The 16886-nt window shown below is 41.1% G+C and overlaps 1 protein-coding gene across 1 annotated transcript in view; it reads left to right on the top strand.

Annotated features, from left to right (window-relative positions):
- LOC111977982 (delphilin-like) overlaps nt 1–16886 on the top strand; it is a 67635-nt gene that overhangs the window by 14915 nt on the left and 35834 nt on the right. The window contains exon 6 of the mRNA XM_070448718.1: nt 8566–8847. Within this exon, the coding sequence (XP_070304819.1) occupies nt 8566–8847 (282 nt within the window). The remainder of the gene's footprint in view (nt 1–8565; nt 8848–16886) is intronic.

The raw sequence follows: 16886 nt of genomic DNA, 5'->3' as shown, positions 1-16886 counted from the left end.
GGGCCCGAGAAGCAGGCAGCTTAATTTGGGCATGCTTTTCATCCAAAATTCAGAATGCTGCCCCCTACCCTAGAGAAGTTAAATATTTTGTGTTGCCCATTCACCCTCCAAATGGCCAACATACACAAAGTCTAAATCGTCTCAAGGCTTAAAAATCCTTCTTTAACCTGTCTCCTCCCCTTCATCTACACTGATTGAAGTGGATTTAACAGGTGACATCAATAAGGGATCATAGCTTTCACCTGTATTCACCTGGTCAGTCTATGTCATGGAAAAGTGTTCCTAATGTTTTGTACACTCAGCGTATATCTATCTAGGTAGGAGATACAGGCAGCAATGCAAAGAGTGACAAACATCTGTTTCTAGAGCTCTCCTTTCCTTTCTGATTGTTTGCATGCCGTGGGTAAAAGACTGGTCACAGGTGTTATGACAAACCAAGGCTGTCTGATCTTAGTGTTGGTAGCTGACTGGAAAATTGGCAATAGAATACAATATTCTTGTGTACTGTTGGTTGCCTATGATGTTACTGTAGAGATCTAATATAGAGATATTATACACTCTAAAATGAGGGGTTCAACAAGGGTTCTTCTAAGATCCTCAAAGTTCTTTGAAGAACCTTAGGGTTCTTGGCAATGAAAACTCCCCCCAAAAGGTTCTTCTAAGAACCCCATAGGAGGTGGGGTTCATCGAGGAACCTCCTTAGTTGGTGGGGGTTCTTGCAGGAACCTAACTGTCCAATTGAAACATTTTTGGATTTGAATTTCAAAGGACAGCAGGTGCAGTCACTTAACTGAAAAATGTAAAGATCTCCTCAATTTAAGGTTTGTCCCTTGTATGATCTAAATTGATGTTGTTTTATGATGATACCATCTATCTTTTCATATTTGTGCAAATCTTTCTAAAATAGAAAATGGAAACCATTCAATGTATATCAATCAATAAAGAGGTAAGAGTATGTACTGTAGGCTAGAAGAATATGTTGAAGGCTAGCTGTATTGGGTGCAGATGACTGAACTGCTCACTTTTGTGTCTGTGTCTGCAGGTATACAGACGAGGAGGCATACAAAGGTATGTCAATTGGTATTGGTATGTTATGCAGATCACATCTAGCATCCTCCTCCCTTACCTCTTCAATGAATATCCCATATACAAGGTATGTGTAGGAAAYCCATTGTCAAAACAGGTTTTTTTTCATTCAAATTTACCACAAAAACCAAGGTATGAATACGGTGGTGTGCATGTTTTGTTAAACATCTGTATAATTACTATTTTTTGGATTCAAAGACTTCCCCCTCCCTACACCTCTGATGAATATAACAGGAAACCTGTTCAATCACCATGCACTGAAAAATCATTCTGACTATGGACACGGAGAACATCAACACATTAACATCCACATGCTGGGAGTTTAACCTTTATAGAGTCACAAACCCGGATCCGGGATCCCCCCCATCAAAAAAGCTGACTAGCATAGCCTAGCCTAAAGCCACAGGGATATCATATAATCAAATGTTCATGAAATCATAAGTCCAAGACACCAAATGAAAGATACAGATCTTGTGAATCCAGCCATCATTTCCGATTTTTTAAATGTTTTACAGGGAAGACAAAATATGTATTTCTATTAGCTAACCACCATAGCAAAAGACACAACTTTTTTTTGTCCACCATTTTTTTCCTGCATCAGTAGCTATCACTAATTCGACTAAATAAAGATATATATAGCCACTAACCAAGAAACAACTTTCATAAGGATGACAGTCTGATAACATTATATTATGGTATAGGATATTTTTTTTTAGCAAAATGTGCATTTTTCAAGGTAATAGAATCACAGTTGTAACATTGCAGCCTGCATGAAATAGCGTTTGGAAGCAGCCGAATAATTACAGAACGACGTCAAATTACCAAAATATCATCCTAAAAACATTTCAGAAAAATACACACTTACAGCAATCGAAAAGACCAGATCTTGTGACTCAGACCAAATATTTCAGATTTTCTAAGGTGGTTTTACATGCGAAAACACAATATATCGTTATATTAGCATAACCACAGAGCTAACATCACCCCAAGCAGTTGAATCATGCAGGGGTGATAACAGTTATCCGCACCAAATATATAATTATTTTTCACTAACCTTCTCAAGAATTCTGTAGATGAACAGTCCCTGGTAACATCATATTACAGCAATGCATATAGAGTTTGTTTCGAAAATGTCCATATTTAGCATCCCCAAATCGTGGTTACTACAATGAGAAAAGTAGTAAACTGGGGCAAAGAAAATGTCGGGCGCCATCTTGGAGAGTGACTTAAGTCTAATCATTAAAATAATCATAACTTATGACTAAAAAATAAAGCGTGGACAGCATTTGAAAGACCAAATTAGTTCTTAATGCAATCGCTGAATTACATTTTTAAAATTAACCTACTGCGTTGCGCCAAAGCGAAGCTACCACCCCCAAAATGGCAGCTATGCGTTTGACGCATTTTTCAACAGAAAAGATTTTATCAGCATAAATTTAGTTCTTTATACTATTAGCTGAGCTTCCATCAGAAATCTTGGGGCAATGTTCCCTTTCTCGGGTCTAATCGTCTTTTGGTCGAAAGATGTGCCTGTTCCTGTGAAATGGCCACCTAAACGTTTCGGCATGTACAGTGGAAAGTTCAGCTCTTGAAAAGTGCGTCCACAAAGAAATGCAGAAATCGAATAAACTGATAATAAAACTGAAATAATTCGGTCAAAAATAACAAGATTATGGATTCTTTAAAAGCTTATATCGGGAAAAAAACATGACCGGAATTATCTAGGAGCTAAAACCAGAGCTTTCCAACAAACGATATGCAAAAGCTCCTCTTCGCGCCCAACGCGCAGATCCAAAAGAATGCCACCGTGATTCCATCAATTTATACCAACTTTGGGTAATTACACACGAAGACTCCCAATTTCAAAGTCTCCCTATTCGTTGACACCAGGGGAAGGCGTATGAGTGCATTCAACAATTAGAGGAACAAGGCCAAATTAATACAACAGATTTCTCAGAAACAAAGCCAGTACAACATTCTGAATTCTGACATACCACCACATAAAAATCGCTCTAAAGTCGAGTTTCTGTTTCAACCCCAGACATTAATTCAAAACGGTTTAGAAACTAGAGAATGTTTTTCTAATCCAATACTAATAAAATAATGCATATTGTAGAGCAAGAATTGTTGTAACGAGGCAGTTTTAATTTGGGAGGACCGAAATCTGGACTATGTCGAAATGGACCCCTAGTGGCCAGACAAATCCAGATTTTGAATTTTTTGTAATCTGCTTTGCCACTAAATCAATAATAAATCACTATAACTAAAATATTGTGTTATTGTTATGCAGTATTATTAAGAATAAATAATACAGGGGAGGGGGGTTAGTTAAATGTACCCAAAAGGTTTCTTCAAAAGGTTCTTTGAGGATTCACTTAAAACTCTAATTCCTCCCAAACACCGGATCCCCGGGAGCACCCCCACAGTAAAAAAGCTGACTAGCATAGCCCTAGCATAAGCGTCACAAAAGTGAAATACTAGCATCTAAATATCATTAAAATCACAAGTCCAAGAACACCAGATGAAAGATACACCATCTTGTAACCGCATCAATTTCTGATTTTTTTAAAAATGTTTTAAGGGAAGATCACAAATATGGTAAAATCTATTAGCTAAGACGTTAGCAAAAAAGACACCACTTTTTTTTACTCCACCAGTTTTTACTCCATCAAGTAGCTATCACAAATTCGACAAATAAAGAGTTTTTATAGCCACTTAAACCAAGAAACAACTTTCATAAGAAATGAACAGTCTGATAAACAATATTTTATTGTATAGCATATGTATTTTTTTAGAAAATGTGCATATTTCAGGTATAAAATCACAGTTCCTACATTGCAGTTGCAATTTTCTGAAAAATAGTGCCGAAGCTGCCAAATAAATTAAGAGACCAACGTCAAATTACCTAAATTACTCATCTAAAACATTTCTGAAAAAATACAAACAGCGTACGCAAAATGAAAGCCCAACATCTTGTGAATACCAGCAATAGTGTAGATTTTTTAAAAGTGTTTTAACAGCGAAAACAATATAGCAATTATAATTTAGCTTTTAGCGCAAATACGCCAGAAACACAAGCAAGTTACCAGGCAGCACAGGTAGCGATAGTAACAATACAGGCAAAAGATATATAATTTTTGACTAACCTTGATATACTTTTGTGCAGATACAGTCCTGTAGCATCTATTTACAGCAATGCATATAGGTTTTGGTTCCGAAAATGTGCATATTTAGCAGCAACGAAACTCGTGGTTTATACAATGTGTCAGTGGCAACAGGTTCACGCATTTCTGGCCTGCGCCATCTTGGAGAAGGCAGCTAAGTTTACGATTATTATCGATTAGAATTGAAAAAAAATACAGGTTGGACAAGCAAAATGAAGATGCATTAGTTATTAATGCAAACCGCTGGGGAGTTAGATTTTGAAAATTACGTTACCTAGACATACAGTGTGCGTTACAGGCCAGACTAGTTGCCGCAATAATGGCGGACAAAGCGTTTTACATTTTTCCAACATAAGATACGGAATAACAATCATAAATAGCTCTTACTTTTGCGACGAAGCTTTCCATCAGAATCTTGGGCAAGGTGTCCTTTGGTCCAAAAGAATCGTTGCTTGGTTGTAAAACGTCGTCTTCAACTTCGGATTAGCAGCTAACAAAGCTATGTGGCCACAATAGCCAAATCCCCAACAACGCAATACTAAGGAAAATTCCGAAAATAGCAATATAACTGCGCAATAAACTGATATAACTCGGTTAAAATAACTTCGTTATGATGTTTTCTAAAACTATATCGAAATTAAATTACAGCGGAATAGCTAGGCCGATAACCTGAGCGTTTCAAAAGCCATCTTGAGGTCTTGCTTTGCACCAATGACAGAACGACCGAAAAGAAGCTCACTTCGTCCATGGCCTTTTATAAGCTCTGAGAACTAACGTAGACACTCTTCCAATTCTCAATTGGTTTACTGACATCCAGGGAAGGCGGGTGCAGTTCAATGTTCGACCCATAGGATACATACAGAGCTTTAAACTGATCTGAGAACAGAGCCTCGTTTTCAGACCTTCGCAGTTCCTGTCATGGATTTCGCTGCAGAAAGAGTTCTGGTTCACCCACAGACATAATTCAAACGGTTTTAGAAACTAGAGATTGTTTTCTATCCAATAGTAATAATACTATGCATATTGTATGAGCAAGAATTGAGTACGAGGCAGTTTAATTTGGGAACGATAAATGTCCAAGTTGAAACAGCACCCCCTGTAGTGTCAAGAGGTTTTAAAAGGGGTTCTTTGAAGAACTTATAGGGGTTCCCCCTACAGTTTCAATTTGAAGAACCCCTAAAGGACACTCCAGGTACCTTTTCTTTTTAGAGTGTAGATGTTGACGTTCCATAATGTGATATCAGAGAAACTGACCTTGTTTATTGACTTTCTGTCCAACCTCTGTGTCTGATGGCCATTGACCAGCGACACAGTGACCCTAGTCACTGGTTTTTAAACCACATAATGATATCCTAAATCTCTCCGCTCAACCTTTAATGTTCACCGGTCGTTTAGTGTCAGGCAGAGTCAGGCAGTCAGGCAGAGTCAGGCAGAGTAAGGCAGAGTCAGGCAGTCAGGCAGAGTCAGGCAGTCAGGCAGAGTCAGGCAGTCAGGCAGTCAGGCAGAGTCAGGCAGTCAGGCAGAGTCAGGCAGTCAGGCAGTCAGGCAGAGTCAGGCAGGCGTGTGGCAAAGCAAAGCAAGAAATGGCGACAGTCTCTCACATCTGGAATAGATATAAATTGAGGTCTTCCAGTTAGATTTCTGCTCGTCATTCCTCCCTTTGGAGAGATCCCTCCACCCGTCTTAGATTATTATAGAGCACCACTCTACTCTGCTGCAAATTAGGTCATATTAGTTGAAATCTCAATTAGTTCCAAAGGTAAGACAGTTTCCACAACTTTTATGATGAGGCGGCTGTTTGGAAAGAGAACCTTGCATTTCACAGTGAAATTAAGTTGTAGTGGTGGCGGATGAGGTTTTCTCAGAAATATCACTGAATGACACAAGGATGGCAGATGGTATGGCTAGAAACATAGACAGTTAGTAGAGAGAGAGCAACTGTGTGGTTTGGTGAGAGACCAAGCTAAATGTTGCTGCCTAAGTACAGCGCAACAATAATGAACCACAGTTCTGATAAGTGTCCACAAATAACTTTCCATAGACCAGCAAGAGTTCTAAATATATCTCCATGTGTCTGGATAACTCAGTAGCACTGTGAAATAATCATGGTTAATTAGCAGAGCATTCCCCTGTGGTGGCTAGAATCCTTATTGTCTCTGAAGAACTTCTCTGTGTCGTATTTGCTGGATTTAGCTGCCCAGCTTGTTTTTATCTGCATAATTAGCTAGTTCATTTTTTACATGTGCTTCTGCAAGTTCTCTCTCTCCTCTCTCTCTCTTCTCTCTCTCTCTCTCTTCTCTTCTCTCTCTCTCTCTCTCTCTTCTCTCGTCTCTCTCTTCTCTCTCTCTCCTCTCTCTCTCTCTCTCTCTCTCTCTCTTCTTCTCTCTCTCTCCTCTCTCTCTCTCTCTCTCTCTCATATATATATATAATAATTACGTGGCCAGTTAGTTTGGTTCCCGTAATTTCTCCACTACATTATAAATTATGTCTGGCCACTCGTCATCTGATTAATCTAATCATGGGAACAAAACTAGGAGATACTCAGAGGGGTCAACAATACCAGGGCCAGGGTGACACACTGAAGGGCCAGGGATGACACATTGAATCACCAGCATGATACATTTTCTCTGTGTTTTATCTCAATCTGATTACAGTTATAATTATTATTATCATTATATTCAATCGTTGATCTATTTAATTAATTATATTTATATGTACGCACATGATCTGTGTTGGATTATGTAATTTGCTTGAATTCCATTAACAATCCATCTGTATTGATGCGATGTTGTTCACACAAGTTCCTGTTTTAACCAGCTGTCAGCTGTCTCTGTGTGTGTGTGCCTGTGGTGTGTCTGTGTGTGTGTGTTTGTACGTGTGTGTGTGTGGGTGGTGTGTGTGTGGTGGTGTGTGTGTGTGTGTTGTGTGTGGGTGGTGTGTGTGTGTGTGTGGGTGGGTGGTGTGTGTGTGGTGTGTGTGTGGTGTGTGTGTGTGTGGGGGTGGTGTGTGTGTGGTGTGTTTTGTGTTGTGGTGTGTGGTGGTGTGTGTGTGTGTGGTTGTGTGTGTTTGTTTGTGTGTGTGGGGGGGGGGGGGGGGGGGGTTGCTGTGCTGCCCTCTTGGCTGTTCCTGATCACTGAATGAGTTGTTTTCATCGTCAGCTGTTGCTTTTTCCATCTCAGTGTGGCTGTGATGACCCTATGTTTTACTCTTCAATTAGCACATCATCAGTTTCTAGGATGAACATGCACAACTATTCTCTTTGGTTATGTTACTAAAGACAAACAGACCAGACTGATGGTTATCAGTGTTGTTCTACACGATGGAAATGATAGTCTTCACCTCGTATCATCTCCCTCACATCTCCTCTGCTCTACAGACAGACAGACAGACAGACAGACAGACAGACAGACAGAACAGAACAGACAGACAGACAGACAGACAGACAGACAGCAGAACAGACAGACAACAGACACAGACAAGACAGACAGACAGACAGACAGACAGACAGACAGACAGACAGACAGACAGACAGACAGACAGACAGACAGAATGAGGGAGAGAGAGTGGGATGATAGAGAGAGTGGGAAGAAGAAAGGGGAGAGAGAGGTGGTAGAGTTATATATTGCTTACTCCCACACCTTTGCTGTTGCTGTATTGGTATCTCATGCTGCAGCAGTGAGAATCCACACTGTAGCAAATGACGCCACTGCACAGAGGGCTGCCTCACTGACTGGCTCTATAGAAATCTCTCTCTCTATCCATCTAACCTCTCCTCTGTATCCATGGACTACAGTGGCTAAATGGAAAGATAAAGACTTTTAAGAAGAAGTGTGTTTGTTTAGTTTTTGTCAATCTATGGATTTCTAAGTATGATTTTATGATGAATCTACTTCACCAAGTCAACAGTGATTTGTATTCAGCTGCATGGATTTTCTTCTCCATCCTGGATGCCTGATTCTCAGTTCCAGCTCTGACTTTTTCCTCTGAATCTCAGACCAGGGCTTTGGTATGAGTGGTGTGGTTTTTGGCACCAGAGTTGATGCAGACTGCTGAGGGTGTTCTCTGAGGTTTCTAGTAACATCTTCTGGTTCCCGGGGATCTCCGTAGATCTACACCATCCTTGTTTTTCTCTGATTCCTCTCTTACCTCTTGTTCCGGGCAGAGGTGACACAGACTGTTGAGGGGTGACTGCTAAAGTCTACCTGGTGGTACCCTCCCTTAGATCCAGAGGGACCTCCACCTCTTCACCCCTCCACCTTTTCCCCTACTTTCCCTTCATCTCACATGCTGGTCCCTCTCTCACCATGTTCACCAGGATCTTCATCCCCAAGAAGCACCGACAGCGGTTRGACGAGGCCGTGTCCCAGAGCCTGATCCAGAAGATCTGTCGCAGTAAGAGCATTAGCGAGCCGGGCCGGCAGGGCCGTTTGAGACGTAGCCGCAGCGAGGACCACCCTGACCGCCAGCACGGCTCCAAACGGGCCAGCTCAGTACCTCGGGATCCTGGGGAGGACGGAGGGGGACAGGAGAGAGGAGGGAGGGGGTACAGGAAGTCCACGTCGGGCAAACCTGGGCATCAATCAGAAGCCAATCAGAGGTTAGTATACTGTATGGCGTAGTTAGCTATGACTCCCACTCAGCTAAGAGAGAGAAGATTTAGGAGATACTGTTTGTGTGGTTGGAGCTGGAGATAAAGGAGATGCATTGGGTTTAAAATACCACTGAATGATTATATATATACATATATATACAGTTGAAGTCGGAATTCTACATACACCTTAGCCAAATACATTTATATACTCAGTTTTTCACAATTCCTGACATTTAATCCTAGTTAGGATCACCACTTTATTTTCAGAATGTGAAATGTCAGAATAATATTAGAGAGAATMATTTATTTCAGCTTTTATTTCTTTCATCACATTCCCAGTGGGTCAGAGGTTTACATACACTCAATTAGTACTTGGTAGCATTGCCTTTAAATTGTTTAACTTGGGTCAAACGTTTTGGGTAGCCTTCAGGTTTGTAGGCCTCCTTGCTCGCACAAGCTTTTTCAGTTCTGCCCACAAATTTTCTATAGGATTGAGGTCAGGGCTTTGTGATGGTCACTCCAATACCTTGACTGTGTTGTCCTTAAGCCATTTTGCCACAACTTTGGAAGTATGCTTGGGGTTATTGTTCATTTGGAAGACCCATTTACGACCAAGCTTTAACTTCCTGACTGATGTCTTGAGATGTTGCTTCAATATATCCACATAATTGTCTTTCCCCGTGATGCCATCTATTTTGTGAAGTGCACCAGTCCTCCTGCAGCAAAGCACCCCCACAAACATGATGCTGGCCACCCCCGTGCTTCACGGTTGGGATGGTGTTCTTCGGCTTGCAAGCTTCCCTCTTTTTCCTCCAAACATAACGATGGTCATTATGGCCAAACAGTTCTATTTTGTTTCATCAGACAAAAGGACATTTCCCCCAAAAGTACGATCTTTGTCCTCATGTGCTGTTGCAAACCGTAGTCTGGCTTTTTTAGCAGTGGCTTCGGAGTGGTTTTGGAGCAGTGGCTTCTTCCTTGCTGAGCAGTCTTTTCAGGTTATGTCGATATAGGACGTCGTTTTACTGTGGATATAGATACTTTCTACCTGTTTTTTTTCCAGCATCTTCACAAGGTCCTTTGCTATTGTTCTGGGATTGATTTGCACTTTTCGCACCAAAGTACGTTCATCTATAAGGAGACAGAACGTGTCTCCTTCCTGGGCGGTATGACGGCTGCGTGGTCCCATTGTTTATACTTGCGTATTATTGTTTGTACAGATGAACGTGGTAACTTTCAGGCGTTTGGAAATTGCTGACCAAGGATGAACCAGACTTGTGGAGGTCTACAATTTTTTTCTGAGGTCTGGCTGATTTCCTTTGATTTTCCCATGATTGTCAAGCAAAGAGCACTAGTTTGTAAGGTAGCGCTTGAAATACATCCACAGATACACCTCCCAATTGACTCAAATGATGTCAATTAGCCGATCAGAAGCTTCTAAAGCCATCACGTCATTTTCTGGAATTTTCCAAGCTGTTTAAAGGCACAGTCAACCTCAGTGTAGTAAACTTCTGACCCACTGGAATTGTGATACATAGTGAATTATATGTCAAATCATCTGTCTGTAACAATTGCTGGAAAAATTACTTGTCATGCACAAAGTAGATGTCCTAACCGACATGCCAAAACTATAGTTTGTTAACAAAATGTGTGAAGTGGTTAAAAAACGAGTTGTAATGACTCCAACCTAAATGTATGTAAACTTCCGACTTCAACTGTGTATGAAGTTCCATAAACCGCTGGGTAATATCTAGGTAATTTTCCAGACATTGAAACATATCTTGTTGTTGATGCGATAATTTTGGATACACTGACACTGTTGATTAGGGAACGGTTTCTGCTACTCATCTAATATATAACACCACCCAACGACTATAGCTATCACTGTCCAACATTATGCGACAGAGGAATCCCTGATTGATGTGACTCTTGATTGTTTATTGTTGGTATCAACTGTCACACCTAACAATCATAGTTAATCTGCTCCAGACTCGAACATAGGTGAGTAGTGTTCTGTCCTCAGCTCTAAGATATAATTTAGTATGCTCGAGGCTCTAATAGGTATATTATGTAGGGTAGCTCAACTTCTAAAGATTCTTATCAGTGTGAGTGTCTCACCTTCTATAGATACTATTTTAAATGTATACTGCTCAATGCTTCTTTAAAGATAAGAGGCTAGCTCTCAAGCTCCTAAGACCATTACATTTAGGTTCAGCTCAAGATATATCAGTAGGTGTCAGCTCTACAGACATACAGTAGTTCAGCATCCTAAAATTCTCAGTCAAGGGTTTCGCGCTCTATAGACATTACTCGTTAGGTTTGCTCTCTACGTAGTGACATTGACAGATAGGTGCTCAGTCTCTTCAAGACATTACAGTATCGTGTTCAAGCTCTTCTATAAGACGATACAGTAGGCTTCAAGCTCTAAGCATTCATGACATCAGTGATCATACTCAAGACAACTCGTGAGGCTAAGCTCTTAATCAAGTCCAGTCTGTATGTCTCTAGCTTCTAAAGACACTGTCATCAGTAGTTCTTTTAGCTCTAAATGTCGCAGTACGATGTACAGTGATTTCAGTCTTAAATACTTACATATCAGGCATTCATGCTCTTACAGACTTTCGATACAGTGAGGGTGTATCCTCTAAAACATTCACAGGTAGCTCACTCGTAAGACATACAGTAGGGTTCAGCTGCTAAGAACATACAGTATTGCAGCTCTAAACATACACGAAGGTTCAGCTCTAAGTACAGTCTACCAGTAGGTTCAGCTCTAAAACATAACCATAAGAGGTTCAGCTCCCTAAAAACATACAGTGGTATAGGTTTCAGCTCTAGAATCAGTACAGTAGTTCCAGTCCTAAGACAGTTCTCATATATTGGTCGAGCTTCTTTAAATACATACAGTTATCCGTTTAATTCAGCTCCTTAAGACATCAATTTTAGCAGTCAGCTCAGCTCTAACCTATACATCGCTAGTTTCAAGCTCTAAGAAGCATATCTATCAGTAGAGCTCAAGTCTCTAAAGTAATCATATCTAGTACTCTTCAGCTCTGTGAAAGATCTCACATGGCTATGCGTTTCAGCTCTACAGCATTACAGTAGTCCAGCATGTAAGACGCCTATACAGTGTGATTAGCCACTCTATAGGGTAGACCTACAGCGAGATAGTCTCAGCTCAATAAGAATTTACTTAACGTGTAGGTTTCAGCTAAACAATCTACCGAGCTAGTTCTGTTTCGTTTCTCGCACGCTCTAAGAGATACTACAGTTCTGGTGTCACAGCTTCTAAAGACCACGTTTTGTACTCGTTACAGTGCTCAGCTTTGTAATGCTTTAAGGACATACAGTAGTAATCAGTTCGAAACACCTTACAGTGAGTAAGGTTTTTCTACTTCTAAGACATACCCAGGTAGGGGTCCAGCTCTAAAGATCACTTACCAGTGTAGGTTTCAGCTCTTAAGACATACAGTATCGTCTTCAGTCTAAGATCATACACAGTAGGTGCTGGAGCGTGCTAGGATATGATTAGTGCCTCAGTCTTTCTGAGTCATCTCTTAGTTCAGGTCAGGTCTCTTCATAGACCATACTAGTCGACTTTCTCACGCCTTCTACAGGACGAACCAGTAGGCTCCATGCTCTAAAGAGTCATCACATAGCCTCAGCTCCTAAAGAGCAGTTACAGTTATGTCAGCTCTTAAGACACTTACAGTTGGTAGGTTCTAGCTCTTTAAGACTATCTTGCTAACTGACTCGCAACTGTTCTAGCTCTAAGACAATATAATCTCAGGTGAGTTCTAGCTTACAACTATCAGGTTAGAGCAGGTACTAATGTTTTCAGCTCGTAGACGACTATAGTGTACTTACTACACTCAGTAGTCTCAGTGCTCATCTCAATTTCAAAGCTCTACAGCTTAGGTTATCAGCGTCTTAAGTCACAATTAACAGTCTCTCCGTAACTACTCGAATATCTCATCGCTCTAATAACATACAGTAGGTCTCAGCTCTAAGCGCCAACAGTCAGGCTCCGGTTACCCATTTATGGTCCTTCACCCGGTAGCGCCTTCCACTGCGTGGTCCCGTCCACCACGGGCCCCGTCTCCCGCATCATTCTCGCGCTCTTTTCTCCGAGCTCCGCCTAGCCATACTGTCGTCTCACGTGTCTACCTTTGTGGAGCTCTGCGTCGTCCTACACTGCGCGTCCCTTGTCGCTAACAACCGCGCTTGCCACTATCTTCCCGACACCCAAACATCCGATGTTTTCGCCCCTAGATCCGGAATCGAATAACATGCAAAGCTAGCATCTTACTACCCGCTTCCCCGACAAGCTTTAGTAACGTTCCGTCCTACCCACCGCATTCTAAAATGTACTCAGCCTTAACCAATTCTAATCATATAAAATCTCCCACTTATCTCGTTTGCTCTCCTAACCGCCCTTTGCTCCTGCTCTGCTCGTGGCCTCCTCTCACTCTTCTGCTCTTTTCCTCGTTCCCCCGTCGTGTATTGTCTCCTATTTTTTCCTAGGCTTTTCTTCTCCGCTCCAGCCCCTACTCTCCTATTTTTTCATTGTCCAGTCCGGTTCACATTCTTCATTTTTTTGTGTCTTCATTTGTGTCTCTCTCTGTCTCCTTGTCCTCTCGTCTCGTAGAATGAGCTATGGTGTCGAATCGTCTTATCTTGCGGGTGTTTGTCACCGTGCTAGATTTTTCCTGTTGGTTTATAGATGAGCTCCTTTGCTGTCTACTGTCATTTGTGTCGTAGGGTCGGATTTTTTTTGCATTGTCCTATCCTTTCGTATTGAGGAGCTTGTCTACATTTAGCTACATTGGTATGTAGTATTCGGTCTCTTTTGGACATGGGTGTATAGCTTGCGAAATTGTGTTACCCTTGCAAGTTCTTCATTTTGTTGTAGCTTCTTAAGACATACTCCATGTAGTCCTTGCACTCCTTAAGACATACAGTAGTGTTCGTCACTCTAATGACCATTACTGTACGGCTCAGCATCTCTTAAAACATTACAAGGCTAGCTCTACTACGTCGTCAAGTCACATACAAGTAGGTTAGGCTCTAAGTACACAGAGTCATCTACAGAAGGTTCAAGCTTAGACATTACAGTAGGCTCAGCTCTAAAGCATACAGTAGGTTCAGCTCTAAGACAATACAGTAGGTCAGCTCTAAGACATACAGTAGGTCAGCTGTCTAAACACTATACAGATAGGTCAGCTCTAAACATACAGTAGGTTCAGCTCTAAACATAACAGAAGTTCAGCTCTAAGTACATTAACAGTAGGCCTCAAGGGCTCTAAGACATACATAGGTTTCAGCTCTAAGACATGACAGTAGGCTCAGTAAATCAGTCTAAGCTCTAAGACATTACAGTAGGTTTCAGCTCTAACAAGAAGTTAGCGCCTAGACTAATGTACTCTCAGCCTCTAAGTAAATTGCCAGTTATCTCAGCTCTAAGACATACAGTAGGCTTCAGCTCTGACTAACAGTCAGCTCAAGCTCAGTAGGTGTCTCAGCTCTAGAGCCAGTACAGTAGGTTCAGCTCTGACTACAGGAGCACTACAGTAATACATGAGATTCACCTCTTAAGACATTACAGTAGGTTCAGCTCTAGAGTACTACAGAAGGTTCAGCTCTAAGACAACAGAGGTTAGCTTAGTACGTGGTTCATGCTCTAAGACATAAGCAGAGGATCCAGGCCTTCCGCATCTGGTCGATAAGTAAAGAGGCTGTCTAATACAGTCAGCGGTTCAGCTCTAGCATAGTAGTTAAGAGCAACAGTACAGGTAAGGACAAAGTGGCAAGCTCTAAGCCATACTGTAGGTTCAGCTCTAAGACACTACAGTAGCTCAGCTCTAAAACATACGTCTAGCAAGACATAACAGTAGTCACTCTAAGACATACAGAAGGTTCAGGCTCCAAGGACATTACAGTAAGGTTCAGCTCTAGCATAAAAGGATTAGCATAATAGCGTCAGCAGATCATACGAGGTTCAGCTCTGACAGACAAGTAGTCTAAGACAATGGTCAGCTCAATCTATCAGAGGTTCATAGAATACGAGCTACTAAGTGTCTCAGCTCTATAAGACTCAGTTGACATGAAGTTCAGCTACTCCGAAGGAGCCTAAAACGAAGGTGTCCTTTAAGCTACAGTAGGCATCGTATAAGCGTACACTTAAACAGTACAGTTATAACATACTAGGTTAGCTAAAACGGTTCAGCTCTTAAACATAAACAGTCTAAGATACAGTGTTCAGCTCTTTAAGACAGTAGGTCAGAGTTCAGCTCTAAAACATTTACAGAAGGTTCAGCTCTTAAGACAATTACAGATGGCTCAGCTCTAAAAACTACCAGTAGCTACAGCTCTAAGACATACAGATAGTTCAGCTCTAAAGACTACAGAAAGGTTTCAACTCTAAGGAAACAAGTCACTCTAGCAACTAGGTTCAGCTCTAATATAGGATCAGCAAACATACAGGTAGCTTCAGCTCTGACTAAAATCATCTAAGAAATACCGTAGGTTCCAGCTTCTAGACATACAGTAGCTCAGTCTCTAAGCCATTTACAGTAGGTTCAGCTCTAAACTACAGTATGCCTCAAGCTCAAACATACAGCTGATTCGAGCTCTAAAGACATACGGTAGGTTCAGCTCCTAAGCCAGTACAGTTATTCAGCTTAAACTAAGTCCGCTTCAGCCTATAGACATGCCAGTAGCTCAGCTCTATAAGAATACCAATAGCTCAGCTCTCAAAGACCCAAACATAGGCTCAGCTCGTAAGACCAACTAGACGTCACTTAAGCGTAGGTTTCAGCTCTAAGAATACAGTAGGTCAGCTCTAAAAACTAACAGTTGCTAGCTCAAGCTTAGTAAGTCCGTAACACGTAGGCTCAGCTCTCTAGAACTAGTTTTACAGTAGAGCTTGCTGCTAAACATAAGAGTTTCATTCTAGACCAAGAATAGAGTTACAGCTCTAAAACACATACAATAGGTTCGCTCTAAGACAAATACAGTAGCTAGCTCTATAAGAACTACAAGAGCCAAGCTTCATAGACATCGAATCCAGCTAACTAAAGCAAGTACAGTAGGTTAACACTCTAAGACATTACAGATAGGCTAGCTCTAAGACTACAGTAGTCGATCAGCATGTAAAAGACATACCATAGGCTAGCTAAGCATTCTGATCAGCTCTAAAGACATAACGTGCTCAGCTAAGCTAACAAACATACAGATAGCTCAGAACTCTATAGAACATACAAGTAGTTAGTCTAGCTATCGTTACAAGCTCATACAAAAAAGAGATAGCTCTAGACATTAAAGTAGGTCAGACATTTACACAGTAGGGTTCAGCGTCTAGAACATACCAGTAAGTTCAGCTCTAAGATCATACAGTAGGTCAGCTCTAAAGACATACAGATAAAGGTTCAAGACTCATAAGACATACGAAGTATCAGCTCATAGGCATAACAGAATTCAAGCATACTAGCAGAACCGAAGTTCAGCTCTAACAGACATACAGTAGTTCAGCTTCTAACAGACATACAGATAGCTCTCAGCTCTAGAATATAACATATAGTAGTTCAGCTTCTAAGACTACTACAGTAGGCTCAACTCTAAGACATACTAAGTCACTCTAAACACTACATAGCTCAGCTAAGAAACAATAAGCGTAGGATCAGCTTAGACAATGGTTCAGCTCTAAGACATACACGGAAGGCTCCAGCTAAGCATAAGTAGTCAGTTAGACACACAAGTTTCAGCTAACTAAAGAACAAACAGAAGATCAGTGACATAACAAGTTACAAAACAGTCTACTCAGCATCTATAAAACAATACAGATGAGTTTTCAAGCTCTTAAGACATACAGTTAGGTTCAGCACTCTAAAGACAATACAGTAGGTCACCTAAAGACATCTAATCATCTAATACCATACAGAAGGCTTCAGCTCTAAGACATACAGATAGTTCAGCTCTAAAGACATACAGTAGGTTCAGCTCTCAAAAACATAACAGAACGTTCAGCTCTAAAGACATACGTAGGC

Source organism: Salvelinus sp. IW2-2015, linkage group LG18 (genome assembly GCF_002910315.2).
Source record: "Salvelinus sp. IW2-2015 linkage group LG18, ASM291031v2, whole genome shotgun sequence".
Taxonomy (NCBI): Eukaryota; Metazoa; Chordata; class Actinopteri; order Salmoniformes; family Salmonidae; genus Salvelinus; species Salvelinus sp. IW2-2015.
Note: the sequence above shows the minus strand (reverse complement) of the source record. Positions and strands in the feature narration are given on the sequence as shown.